Source organism: Heptranchias perlo, chromosome 42 (assembly GCF_035084215.1).
Source record: "Heptranchias perlo isolate sHepPer1 chromosome 42, sHepPer1.hap1, whole genome shotgun sequence".
Lineage (NCBI taxonomy): Eukaryota > Metazoa > Chordata > Chondrichthyes > Hexanchiformes > Hexanchidae > Heptranchias > Heptranchias perlo.
Genome location: NC_090366.1, coordinates 4,502,969 through 4,516,928, shown reverse-complemented (window position 1 = coordinate 4,516,928; position 13,960 = coordinate 4,502,969). Strand labels below are relative to the sequence as shown.

The 13,960-nt window shown below is 46.8% G+C and overlaps 1 protein-coding gene across 1 annotated transcript; it reads right to left on the bottom strand.

Moving 5' to 3' along the window:
* Nucleotides 1–4,104: 4,104 nt before the first annotated feature.
* Nucleotides 4,105–11,540, bottom strand: LOC137306115 (probable G-protein coupled receptor 139). Its single transcript, XM_067975176.1, has 2 exons — nucleotides 11,441–11,540; nucleotides 4,105–5,006 (listed from the first exon to the last, which is right to left on the bottom strand). The coding sequence occupies exons 1-2, from the start codon at nucleotides 11,538–11,540 to the stop codon at nucleotides 4,105–4,107; spliced, it is 1,002 nt and encodes a 333-aa protein (XP_067831277.1).
* Nucleotides 11,541–13,960: the final 2,420 nt, after the last annotated feature.

Genomic DNA, 13,960 nt, shown 5'->3' with positions numbered 1-13,960 from the left:
AAGGCAGGAGTATTACTAGTCCACCAACAAGCTGGATACCGGATGGTTCTTTCCCAACAGTCCCATAAATTCTCTTAACTTACCACCCCCCCCCCCCCCCCCCGCCCCGTGTTAACTGCACTGTTGGCTTAGTCTGACTCCCACAGTTCAATGATCTCGACTCCAGTTCGCTGATCGAGGCCAACCGATCAACTCACCAGTAGTGAGATCCTCCCGACTACGCCAATTTGTTGTGGGAAAAATCACCACTCGGAGTCAGACTTAAAGATTCAACATGCAGTTTATTGGACAAAGCTTTGGGAGAACAGCTGGACACTCCGCAGTGCACGCAGTCATCTTTCTCAACTTTAAAATGGTTGTCATGCTTTATTATACCTTTGAAATACAGATTTTCAGAAGCTTTTACATCATTAATCTTGATTACACACATTAACCAATTAAGCCCGCATGGCAACAACGGACTGCTTACATATTAACCAATCAAATTAAAACAACTGTTATCACCTTAAGACAGTATGCCTTTGTTTCACGCAGTCTGGTTCTATAGTTTTATCAGTTCGTTGTGAAATGTCTTTTGTATTCCCAGACTGTAAGCCAGTTTTGGAATGTACAAACTCAACACTTTTAACTGTCTTTCCCACAGTCACAGAATCCATTTTGTTTAGTAGTGTCCATTTTGTGAGGAGTCAAGTGTTATGTTTAAGCTTTAATTAGGGTTAGTCTAATCTAGACAAAGCGCATTTCAGTGTGGTTTTAGGGTAAAGACCACCGCCATGTACCCAATAGTCACTTCATCGTTGCCTTTAACCCAACAGCCCAAATTTTACGCAAACAGAGGCCTACCAAGATTCTCCGTGTGGGGCCCACTGGCAGAGCTTCTCCAGAGAAATGCAGAGTCCAATGGGTTTGACTCCAGTGAGGGAGACCAAAGAATGGAGAAACGAGTGACAGCCTTTAGAAGACATTTTTAATGTTTCCCAACACAAGTTGAGAAATATTGGCATAAATATCTTGGGCAAACAAGCAAAAGCAGTCAGCTGTTGGACAATATGGGAGTGTCAGGATGATCTCCCTGAGGGAGGAGATGTGGGTGGGAAGGTTGGTGCCAGATATAATCATTCCAAACTCCCGCCAAAAACCCAGGATATTTTATTTGAAGGCACAAAGTTACATTCTGAGCAGACGCCCAAAGAACACCATGTGGTGCAGCATCCCCGAAACATTCATCATTGTTCATCACTTAAGGAAAATGGTCTCCAAAAAGTCTGTCCAGGACAATATGAAGGACTGCTCCACCCATTAGAACTTGACAATCCAAGCGTTTCACCCTCTCATTTCACCTGCAAGGAGGCTGCAGATCGATGGGACAGAGATTTGATCAAGCAATCCAATTTACTCAGCAACAGTGAAGTGTACAACGAAAATTATGGCCATGATTACACTCAGTCACAGGCCTGTGAGAAAGCAGCTCAGGGCTGGCCTGGTGTGATTGATAGATGGGCCTGCCCTGTGCTGGAGACTGGATATCTGTCAGCGAAAGGCACCAGTGAATTGTTTGAGGAGGCCTTGGATCACAAGTCTTATTTAAACTGGAATGGCGATAATGAGCACCTGCCAGTTTCATTGGATTACCCTCAACCAAAAGCTTGGCCAATCCCTCTCTCACTCTATTACCCCCATCAGACACCTTAGAGTGGAGTGAATCACCTTTGCCAAGTTGGTGTGGTGTTCCTCAGAGACGCAATTGGGGAAGTACAAGTCCAGAGGTGTGGGATTTCCCCAGAATGAAACTCTACTGATTGGAAGAGGGTTCGATGTGGTTTCTGGATTCAGGGCCAGCTGGGACTGCCTGCTGTCCTCCCCAGGTCAGGCTACCTTTGGAGTATAAAATAGGAACCAGAATAGGCAAGGGAGAGAAAGAAACTGCACGAACAAACCAATATAAAACCAACATAATATCAAACTCCCAATCTCACTGTTGCTTGTCGGTTTTTAATGGGGGCGACTCACCATCAGCCCCTGCTCAACATCAGGTGCCTCATCATGAGGTCAAAGGAAGTTTACAAAGTATAACAAGGTTCAATCTGATGGTATAGCTGAGTGCAGGAGGTCACAATGTGGGGTATAACCTGGGTTCTGGGTCACCGTTCCATCTCACCCCTGCATTTCCCTGAAGCTTCATTTCCCTCTGTGCCATCTTGCTTCACGAACCAATCATCCAAAAGGTAAACACAGTGATACCACAGAGCAAAACCGTTTCTGTACAATGTCTCCCAAAACGGAACTGGAGCACAGCATCGTGACTCCTACAACCGGGGGACTTGAGAGGAGATGGAGTGTCCGACTGTGATGTGATGCTCTGTGCAATTCACTGACTGAATTGGTTCCCTTTTACATTTGTAATTATACGATCAGAAAATGTGATTGGACAGGCACGAAAAGATGAGTGGCATTCCTAGAGCTGGAGGATAATTTCATTGGATATCTCAGGGGACCTGTTGGATCTTAACAGTGTGACCTATTGACTTGGCACCAATCTGTTGTGAGCCCCATTGGATAGGTTATGCACATATGGTGTTGATAGTGGGAGTTACAGGATCGACAGTCCTGGTTTTAGGTTTTTGTTCTGTTTGTGCATCTCAAATGAACAGCCCCATTGCCAACATGAATTGTATTCATGGGAACAAAGGATGTTTTTCTGTACATATTATCCCAGCTTGAAATTAACTGGTGTGGAATAAAAATTAACACAGGGATTTTCCTGAACAATTTCTTCGTTCATTGTTTCCAACCAAACATGGACATGGTTCCTTATCCAGTTAACCTCCACGGGGGGCCGTCGGTTGTGGGCCATGTGAGGTGGGACTGGGTGGTGGGGGGGCGGGAAGGGTGGGTCAAGGGGGCATGTGAGGTGGAGGGGCGTGTCGGAGGGGGCATGTGAGGGGGAGGCGTGTCGGAGGGGGTATGTGAGGGGGAGGGGCGTGTCGCAGGGGGCATGTGAGGGGGAGGGGCGTGTCGGAGGGAGCATGTGAGGGGGAGGGGCGTGTCGGAGGGGGCATGTGTGGGGGAGGGGAGTGTCGGAGGGGGCATGTGAAGTGGAGTGGCGTGTCGGAGGGAGCATGTGAGGGGGAGGGGCGGGTAGGAGGGGGCATGTGAGGGGGAGGGGCGTGTCGGAGGGGGCATGAGAATGGGATGGGCGTGTCGGAGGGGGCATGTGAGGGGGAGGGGCGTGTCGGAGGGGTCATGTGGGGGGAGGGGCGTGTCGGAGGGGGCATGTGAGGGGCGGGTCGGAGGCGGCAGGTGAGGGGGAGGGGCGTGTCGGAGGAGGCATGTGAGGGGGAGGGGCGTGTCGGAGGGGGCATGTGAGGGGGAGGGGCTTGTCGGAGGTTGCATGTGAGGGGCGGGTCGGAGGGGGCATGTGAGGGGGAGCCGCGATGTGAAGGGGAGGGGCGTGTCGGAGGGGGCATGTGAGGGGGAGGGGCGTGTCGGAGTGGGCATGTGAGGGGGGAGGGGCGTGTCGGAGGGGGCATGTGAGGGGGAGGGGCGTGTCGGAGTGAGCATGTGAGGGGGAGGGGCGGGTCGGAGGGGGCATGTTAGGGGAGGGGCGGGTCGGAGGGGCATGTGAGTGGGATGGGCGGGTCGAAGGGGGCATGTGAGGGGGAGGGTCGGGTCGGGTCGGAGGGGGCACGTGAGGGGGAGGGGGCACGTGAGGGGGTATTTGAGGGGGAGGGTAGGGTCGGGTCGGAGGGGGCATGTGAGGGGCGGGTCAAACAGGAGGCCTTGGAGAAGTCTCACTTGTGATGACACTGAGTGTAAATCTTACGTGTCTCTTTTTGCATAATTGTTTCTGATCAAAGATTAAAATTTCCATTCAAGCTGAGAATCCTGCTCAACAATTGTTCACAATGCTGTCAGTCAGCGTCAAGTGAGTTCAAAGCCAGGTATTGTTGGATTTGCTTTAAAATGCCACATGATTCCAATAGTTTCTGTGATGTTTTGTGTCTCCAGTAACAGGAGCTGGGATGGGATTTATGGGATGGGATTTATGGGATGGAATGTGAAACAATGTCACTTCTCGTGCAGGAGAGCGGTCAGCTCTTGGCTTTATTTAACCAAGTGGAGAATCAGAACAAAGGGATAAGTGAGCACAGTTTTAAACTCCTGTCTGACTTTGGTCTGAGTCACGACGTAGATGCAGGTGTTACTGCAGGAACTGAGGAGTTGCAGTATCGGCCCGATGTATCCGAAGTCTGGAAGGCGGTTGCCGAAGAATAGATCAGTGACGTGATTTAACACAATCCGTTCGTGGATGGTGTACACAGCTTGTGTCATCCACAGCAGTATGAAGCTTGCAGATATGCTGAAGAGCAGAACGAAGGATTTCCTGCGGTTCTCCATCTCTGTATCCTTGTGATTCTCCCGATCACGCTTCCCCCGGAGCCCCCTGCGTACTCGACTCGCCAGTAAAATGTGTCTCACCGTCAGAGCGTTGAGGAGCAGAATCAGCACGAACGGGAGCAGTGGGGTTAACGCACGATGAAAGTAGTCGAATGCTTTCCACACGGGTGAGGTGTAGTAGCTCCACCTCACCAGGCAATATATCGGCATGGAAAAAAGATAGAAAACTTCATATCGAAAATACCAAGGGATGTTCTTCAAACAGCTCAACACACTCACTGTTCCCAGAACCACAGTCGCTGTTCTCGCGGTGCAATATTTCGTTTTCAGCTTCTGGCAACAAATGGCCACAAATCGATCAAAGGTGAAAGCCACGGTGAACCAAACAGAACAGTCCGTGGCTGCATGAGTGAGACAGTCACCGAGACCACACATGGTAATGCTCTCTGTGAATATATCAATGAAATAAAGGGTGACAATACGGTCCAGTATCACAGCAGTGAGGATAACGGTTAGATCAGCCGCTGCCATGGACACCAGGTAACAGGAGATGCATCGAGACAGACCACACTTTCCCCGGGATAAGATCAGGATCACCAGCAGGTTAACTGGGAGAAATTGGAACAAAAAAGATCAGGAAAATCACTCATCAGATTGGCAACAAAGATTGGACAGGATTTTGTGAGGAATTTATACTGAGCTTACTGTGTTTCGCAAATGGAGACTGAACCCCAGACCTGGGCAGTGCCATCCCTTTTTTAAAATTTATTCGTTCATGGGATGTGGGCGTTGCTGGCGAGGCCGGCATTTATTGCCCATCCCGAATTGCCCTTGAGAAGGTGGTTGTGAGCCGCCTTCTTGAACTGCTGCAGTCTGTGTGGTGAAGGTTCTCCCACAGTGCTGTTCGGAAGGGAGTTCCAGGATTTTGACCCAGCGACGATGAAGGAACGGCGATATATTTCCAAGTCGGGATGGTGTGTGAATTGGAGGGGAACGTGCAGGTGGTGTTGTTCCCATGTGCCTGCTGCTCTTGTCCTTCTAGGTGGTAGAGGACGCAGGTTTGGGAGGTGCTGTCGAAGAAGCCTTGGCGAGTTGCTGCAGTGCATCCTGTGGATGGTACACGCTGCAGCCATGGTGCGCCGGTGGTGAAGGGAGTGAATGTTTAGGGTGGTGGATGGGGTGCCAATCAAGCGGGCTGCTTTGTCCTGGATGGTGTCGAGCTTCTTGAATGTTGTTCGAGCTGCACTCATCCAGGTAAGTGGAGAGTATTCCATCACACTCCTGACATTTAATCAACTAACGGGAGGAGGATGCACCGTGAACATCCCCATCCTCAACGATGGCAGAGTCCACCATGTGAATGCAAAAGACAAGGCGTTTCAACCATCTTCAGTCAGAAGTGCCGAGTGGATGATCCAGTTCAGCCTCCTCCCGATATGCCAGTCTTCAGCCAATTCGATTCACTCCACGTGATATCAAGAAACAGCTGAGTGTACTGGATACAGCAAAGGCTATGGGCCCCGACAACATCCCGACTGTAGTGCTGAAGATTGTGCTCCAGAACTAGCCACGCCTCGAGCCAAACTGTTCCAGTGCACCTACAACATTGGCATCTGCCCAACAATGTGTATAATTGCCACCACCTCCTTTCATTCCTTCCCTATCTTTCCTGAACACCTTTTATCCAGGAATATTTAGTACCCAATCCTGCCCTTTTATGAGCCTGGTCTCCGTTATCGCCACTACACCATATTCCCATAAGGCTCACCGACCTCATGTACCACTCTTCGTGCGTTTACACACATGCACTGCAAACCAGTCTTAGACCTCCTCGTATTCCCTCTGGTGCCCATCCCTCTGCCACATTAGTTTAAACCCTCTCCCCCCAGCACTTGTGAATTTCCCTGAGAGGACATTAGTCCCAGCTCTGTTGAGGTGCAACCTGTCCGACCTTCAGTCCGGGTAGTCTATCAAATGGACACTGATCGGACCTGGACAGTGATTTGAAATGGACACTGAACTCCCGGCCTGGACGTGCTATCAAATGGAGACTCATCTAATGTCCCACATGGCAGATTGGTCAAAAAAGTAAAAGCCCATGGGATCCAAGGGAATGTGGCAAATTGGATCCAAAATTAGCTCAGTGACAGTCAGCAAATGGTAATGGCTGACGGGTGTTTTTGCGATTGGAAGGCTGTTTCCAGTGGAGTACCGCAGGGCTCGGTACGAGGGCCTTTGCTTTTTGTGGTCTACATTAACGGTTTGGACTTTAACGTAGGGGGCGTGATTAAGAAATTTGCAGACGACACAAAGATAGGCCGTGTGGCTGATAGCAAGGACTGGTCAGATGGGCAGAAAAGTGGCAAATGGAATTCAATCCGGAGAAGTGTGAGGTACTGCATTTGGGGAGGGCAAACAAGGCAAGGGAATACACAATGAATGGGAGGATACTGAGAGGTGTAGAGGAAGTGAGGGACCTTGGAGTGCAGGTCCACAGATCCCTGAAGGCAGCAAGACAGGTTGATAAGGTGGTTGAGAAGGCATACGGGATACTTTCCTTTATTAGCCGAGGCATAGAATTTAGAAGCAGGAATTTTATGCTGGAACTCTAAAAACACTGGTTCGGCCACAACTTGAGTACTGCGCACAGTTCTGGTCACCACATTACAGAAAGGATGTAATTTCACTGGAGAGGTTGCAGAGGAGATTTAAGAGGATGTTGCCAGGACTGGAGAATTTTAGCCATGATGACAGATTGGATCGGCTGGGGTTATTTTCCTTGGAACAGAGGAGGCTGAGGGGAGATTTGATTCAGGTGTATAAAATTATGAGGGGCCTAGATAGACTGGATAGGAAGGACCCATTTCCCTTAGCGGAGGGGTCATTAACTCGGGGGCATAGATTTAAAGTGATTGGGTGAATTTTTTTCCCCTCATTTCTGCTCTAATCCTTCTACCAGAGGGTGGTGGGGTTCTGGAACTCACTGCCTGAGAGGGTGGTAGAGGCAGAAACCCTCAACTCATTTTAAAAAATAACTGGATGTGCACCTGAAGAGCCGTGACCTGCAGGGCTACGGACCAAATGCAGGAAAGTGGGATTCGGCTGGGTGGCTCGTTTCTCAGCTGGCCAGGCACGATGGGCCGAATGGCCTCCTTCTGTGCCTTATTTTTTTAATGATTCTATGTCCTGGCCAGTGCTATCAAGCAATGACTGATCTCTGGATTTTGGCAGTGCTATCAAATGGATACCGATCCACAGACCTGGACAATGCTAACAAATAGAAACATAGAAAATAGGAGCAGGAGTAGGCCATTCGGCCCTTCGAGCCTGCTCCGCCATTCAATATGATCATGGCTGATCCTCTATCTCAATACCATATTCCTGCGCTCTCTCCCCATATCCCTTGATGCCTTTTGTGTCTAGAAATCTATCTGTCTCCTTCTTAAATATATTCAGTGACTTGGCCTCCACAGCCTTCTGTGGTAGAGAATTCCACAGGTTCACCACCCTCTGAGTGAAGAAATTTCTCCTCATCTCAGTCCTAAATGTCCGACCCTATATCCTGAGACTGTGACCCCTCGTTCTGGACCCCCCAGCCAGGGGAAACATCCTCCCTGCATCCAGTCTGTCTAGCCCTGTCAGAATTTTATATGTTTCAATGAGATCCCCCCTCATTCATCTAAATTCGAGAATACAGACCGAGACGACCCAATCTCTCCTCATACGACAGTCCTGCCATCCCAGGAATCAGTCTGGTGAACCTTCGCTGCACTCCCTCTATGGCAAGTATATCCTTTCTTAGGTCAGGAGACCAAAACTGCACACAATACTCCAGGTGTGGTCTCACCAAGGCACTGTATATTTGCAGTAAGTCATCCTCGCTCCTGTACTCAAATCCTCTTGCAATGATGGCCAACATACCATTTGCCTTCCTAACTGCTTGCTGCACCTGCATGTTTGCTTTCAGTGACTGGTGTACAAGGACGCCCAGGTCCCTTTGTACATCAACATTTCCCAATCTATCACCATTTAAATAATACTCTGCCTTTCTGTTTTTCCTTCTGAAATGGATAACTTCACATTTATCCACGTTATACTGCATCTGCCAAGTATTTGCCCACTCACTGAACTTGTCTAAATCGCCTTGAAGCCTCTTTGCATCTTCCTCACAACTGATGATCCCACTCATCATCCAAATCATTGATATATATTGTGACTAGCTGAGGCCCAAGCACTGATCCCTGCTGTACCCCACTAGTCACCGCCTGCCACCCTGAAAAACACCCATTTATTCCTATTCTCTGCTTCCTGTCTGTTAACCAATTTTCAATCCATGCCAGTATATTACCACCAATCCCATGTGCTTTAATTTTTCACACTAACCTCTTATGTGGGACATTATCAAAGGTCTTCTGAAAATCCAAATATATCACATCCACTGGTTTTCCCCTATCTATTCTACGAGTTACATCCTCAAAAAAACTCCAGTCGGTTTGTCAAACATGATTTCCCTTTCATAAATCCATGTTGACTTTGTTTAATCCCGTTGATATTTTCTAAATGTGCTATTATCACATCCTTCATAATAGACTCTAGCATTTTCGCCACGACTGATGTTAGGTTAACCGGTCTGTAGTTCCCTGTTTTCTCTCCCTCCTTTTTTAAACAGTGGGGTTACATTTGCCATCCTCCAATCTGCAGGAACTGTTTCATAATCTATCGAATTTTGGAAGATGACAACTAATGCATCCACTATTTCCATGGCTACCTCTTTTACTATTCTGGGATGCAGATTATCAGGCCCTGGGGATTTATCGGCTTTCAGTCCCATTAATTTCGCCAGCATTTTTTTTTTACGAATATTAGTTTCCTTTAATTCCACCTTCTCACTAGACCCTTGGTTCCCTGGCATTTCTGGGAAGTTATTTGTGTCCTCTTCCATGAAGACAGAACCAAAGTATTTTTTTAATTACTCTGCCATTTCCTTGTTCCCCATTATAAATTCTCCTGTTTCTGACTGTAAGGGATCTACATTTGTCTTCACTAATCTTTTTTCTTTTTACATACTGGTAGAAGCTTTTACAGACAACTTTTATGTTCCTTGCAAGTTTACTCTCATACTCTATTTCCCCCTCTGAATCAATCTCTTGGTCCTTTTTTGCTGAATTCTAAACTGCTCCCAATCCTCAGGCTTGCCACTTTTTCTGGCAACTTTATATGAATCCTCTTAGGATCTAATACTACCCTTAATTTCTTTTGTTAGCCACTGTTGGGCCGCTTTTCCTTTTGTATTTTTGAACCAGAAAGGAATGTATAACTTATCCACCGTGATGCCTTTTAATGCAGCTTCCCAATCTATCATAGCCAACTCACTCCTCATACCTTCGTAGTTTCCTTTGTTTAGATTTTGGACCCTAGTTTCGGATTGGACTTCACTTTCCATCTTAATGAAGAATTCTATCATGTTATGGTCACTCTTCCCTAAAGGACCCCGCACAACAAGATTATTAATTAACCCCTTCTCATTGCACAATACCCAATCTAGGATAGCCTGTTCCCTGGTTGGCTCCTCAATGTATTGGTCTAAAAAACCATCTCGTACACACTCCAGGAATTCCTCCTCCGCAGTATTATTGCTAATTTGGTTTGGCCAGTCGATGTGCAGATTAAAGTAATCCATGATGACTTTAGTACCCTTGTTACGTGCATCTCTAATTTCGAGTTTGATGCCGTCCCCTACATCACAACTATTGTTTGGAGGCCTATAGACAACTTCCCACCAGTGTTTTCTGCCCCTTGGTGCTTCTTAACTCCACCCAGACTGATTCCACATCTTGATTTTCTGAGCCAATATCCTTTCTTATTATTGCTCTGATTTCATCCTTTACTAACAACGCCACCCCACCTCCTTTTCCTTTTTACCTTTCCTTCATAAATATCGAATACCCTTGGATATTCAGCTCCCAGCCTTGGTCACCCTGAGGCCATGTCTGTGCAATGGCAATTCTATCGTGTCCGTTAACATCTATTTGCGCTGTTAATTCATCTACCTTATTACGAATTCTTCGTGCATTGCATTCAGATACAGTGCCTTTAGATTTGTCTTTTCAACATTTTTGGACATCTTAACATTTTTGTACTGTGGCCCTATTTGTCTTATTACCATTTTTTCTTACCCGGACCCTATTTGTTGTCTTTTGTTTGTGTGCTCTGTCCCTTCCTGACACAATCTGGTGATCCTTACCCCAATCACTTGCCTGCACTGCTTCTTTTTCTTTTCTCTTTAGCAGTCTCGATTTCTCTCCCCCCTCCCCCCTCCCCCTCTCCCTCCCTCACTCCCCCCTCACCCTCCCCCTCCCCAATTTAGTTTAAAGCCCTGTCTACCTCCCTGGAAATTTGATTCGCTCGAACTCTGGTCCCAGCATGGTTCAGGTGTAGTCCGTCCCAACGGAACAGCTCCCTCTTTCCCCAGTCCTGGTGCCAGTGCCCCACGAATCGAAACCCACTTCTCCCACTCCAATCTGTGAGCCACGCATTCATCTCCCTGATTCTATTGACCCTGTGCCAATTTGCTCGTGGCTCAGGTAATAATCCAGAGATTATCACATTTGTGTTTCTGCTTTTTAATTTAGTCCCTAACTGCTCAAACTCTCAGCAAAACCTTTTTCTAAGTGCAATCTATGTTGTTGGTACCAACATGGACCACGACAACTGGATCCACCCCCTCCCACTCCAAGTTCTTCTCCAGCCCGGAGGAGGTGTCCTTTAGCCTGACACCGGGTAGGCAACATAGCCTTCGGGGCTCATGCTCCTGGCTGTAGAGAACAGTGTCTAAGCCCCCTAACTATGCTGTCGCCTACTACAAACACCTTCCTTTTTACTCCCCCCACTTGAACGGCTTCCTGTACCATGGTGACGTGGTCAGTTTGCTCGTCCTCCCCGCGGTCCCCACACTTGTCCACAAGGGTTGCAAGAACCTTAAAGCTATTGGACAAGCGCAGGGACTGAGGCTCCTGCAATACTACCTTCTGGATCCCGGTACCTGCCTCACTCGCAGTCACTCCATCCTGTCCCAGACCACCTGTCAATTCTAAAGTGTTTAACCTAAGGGGTGTGGCTGCCTCCTGGAGCAAAAGGTCCATGTCGCTTTGGGTTTTTCCTCATGTCACCTTTGGTTCTTTTGTCAATCACCTTAAATCTATGTCCTCTAGTTCTTAACCCTTCCGCCAATGGGAACAGTTTCTCTTTAATTACTTCATCTGAACCCTTCGTGATTTTGAACACCTCGATCAAATCTCCCCTCTAGCTTCTCTGCTCCAAGGAGAACAACCCCAGCTTCTCCAGTCTCTCCACATAACTGAAGTCCCTCATCCCTGGTACCATTCTAGTCAATCTCTTCTGCACCCTCTCTGAGGTCTTGACATCCTTCCTAAAGTGTGGTGCCCAGAATTGGACACAATACTGCAGCTGAAGCCTAACCAGTGTTTTGGAAAGGTTTAGCTTAACTTCCTTGCTTTTATATCTTATGTCCCTGTTTATAAAGCCAAGGATCCCGTATGCTTTTTTAACAGCCTTATAAACTTGTCCTGCCTCCTGAAAAGATTTGTGCACGTTCACTCAAAGGTCTCTCTGTTGCTGCACTCCCCTTATTTTGTACCATGCAGTTGTAGGACATCAGTAGAAAATGACTGTTAAAAATAAAGTGAGGGGAACAATGAGTAAAAACAAATTAAATTGCCTGCACAGCAATGTGGACAGCATCTGAAACATAACGGGGGAACTGGAGGTACTAATTCATTGTGAGGAGCCGGGTGTAGTCGGGATAACTGAAACATGGCTACACAAAGAATAGGACCGCAGTTAAATATTGCAGGATAGAACATATTTAGAAAGGCGAGGGAAGGAAGCAGGGGACGTGGGGTAGCTGTATTAATCAGACAACAGAATGGCAGTAGCAAAATGGGACATAACTGATATTAAGTCAGAAACATAATCCATATGGATTGAGACAAAGGATAAGAAGGGATCGATCACATTAATGGGGATATTCTACAGGTCACCTAATAGTGGAAGGGAAGTGGAGGAAGAAATATGGAGACAAATCTATGAAATGAGTTTTAAAAAATCAAATAATTAATCATGGGAGATTTCAACTCCCCTCAAATAAACAGGAGAAACATAAATGGAGTTTGAACAGTGAGTACAGGACTACTTTCTTACCGAGTATGTGAGGAACCCAACAAAAGGAATCACTGCTGGATCCAGCAACAGGAAATGAACCGGAACCGATAAGAGAAGTAAGTGAAGGGGACATCTCGGCAATAGTGATCATAACTTAACGTTTAAAGTAACGACTGAGAAAGACATAAGTAAGACAAAGACCAAAGTAATGGATTGGAAAGAAAGCTAATTTTGAGGGTAGGACAATGGAACTCGGGAAGGTAAAGTGCAAAATGTTTTTGACAGACAAAGAGATAGAACAGCAGTGGGAAATACTTAAAACAGTGACCAGTAGAGTTCATGAGAAACATATTCCTCAAAAAAAACAAGAACAATCCACCCAGTAATGAAACACCATTGATAAATAAAGAGATAAGGGTAAAATTGACACTAAAGAGAAACACATACACTGAGGACATTGAGAATACAGGAGAGAACGACAAAAGGGAATCTGAAGAGGTTATTAAAGAAGTCAAGAAACAATTAGGAAAGTAAAGAGGAACTACGAAATTAAATTATCAAGGAATATAAAAAGTAATAGTAAAATATTATTCGAACACATAAATAACAAAAGGTCAGGATCGGGACAGAGCCAGTAACGGACGCACAAGATAAATTCACAGGTATTAACAGCGAAATGGCAGAAATATTGAATAGTCACTTTGCTTCAGTATTTACCAGCGAGGTGGAGATGACATTAGAAGAAGAGATCGGAAAATATATAAAGATATTTAAGATAGAATTGGGGGAGGAAATTGACAAAATTATCAAGGTTAGAGAGGATAAAACCCCTGGTCCAGATAGTTTGCATCGGAGCATCTTAAAAGAAGTTAGGGAAGAGATAGCAGAGAGTCAGAGAAAATTTACAGCACAGAAGGAGGCCATTCGGCCCATTGTGTCTGCGCCGGCCGAAAATGAGCCACCCAGCCTAATCCTACTTTCCAGCACTTGGTCCGTAGCCCTGCAGGTTACAGCACTTCAGGTGCACATCCAGGTAATTTTGAAATGAGTTGATGGTTTCTGCCTCTCCCACCCTCTCAGGCAGTGAGTTCCAGACCTCCACCACCGTCTGGTGAAAGAATTTTTCATCCGCTCCCTCTAATCCTTCTACCAATCACTTTAAATCTATGACCCCTGGTTATTGACCTTCCTGCTAAGGGAAATAGGTCCTCCATATCCACTCTATCCAGGCCCCTCATCATTTTGTGCACCTCAATTAAATCGCCCCTCAGCCTCCTCTGTTCCAAAGAGAACAACCCCAGCCTCTCCAATCTTTCCTCATAGCTAAAATTCTCCAGTCCCGGCAACATCCTCGTAAATCTCTTCTGTACTCTCTCCAGTG

What these genes read in the sequence shown, in the direction of transcription:
- LOC137306115 (XM_067975176.1), bottom strand. Translation starts at nt 11,540, where the DNA reads ATGGACCTTTTGCTCCAGGAGGCAGCCACACCCCTTAGGTTAAACACT. An exon ending in AGTGACTGCGAGTGAGGCAG is followed by an intron (nt 5,007 to 11,440) that starts GTACCGGGATCC and finishes AATTTCTCCCAG; the next exon opens with TTAACCTGCTGGTGATCCTG.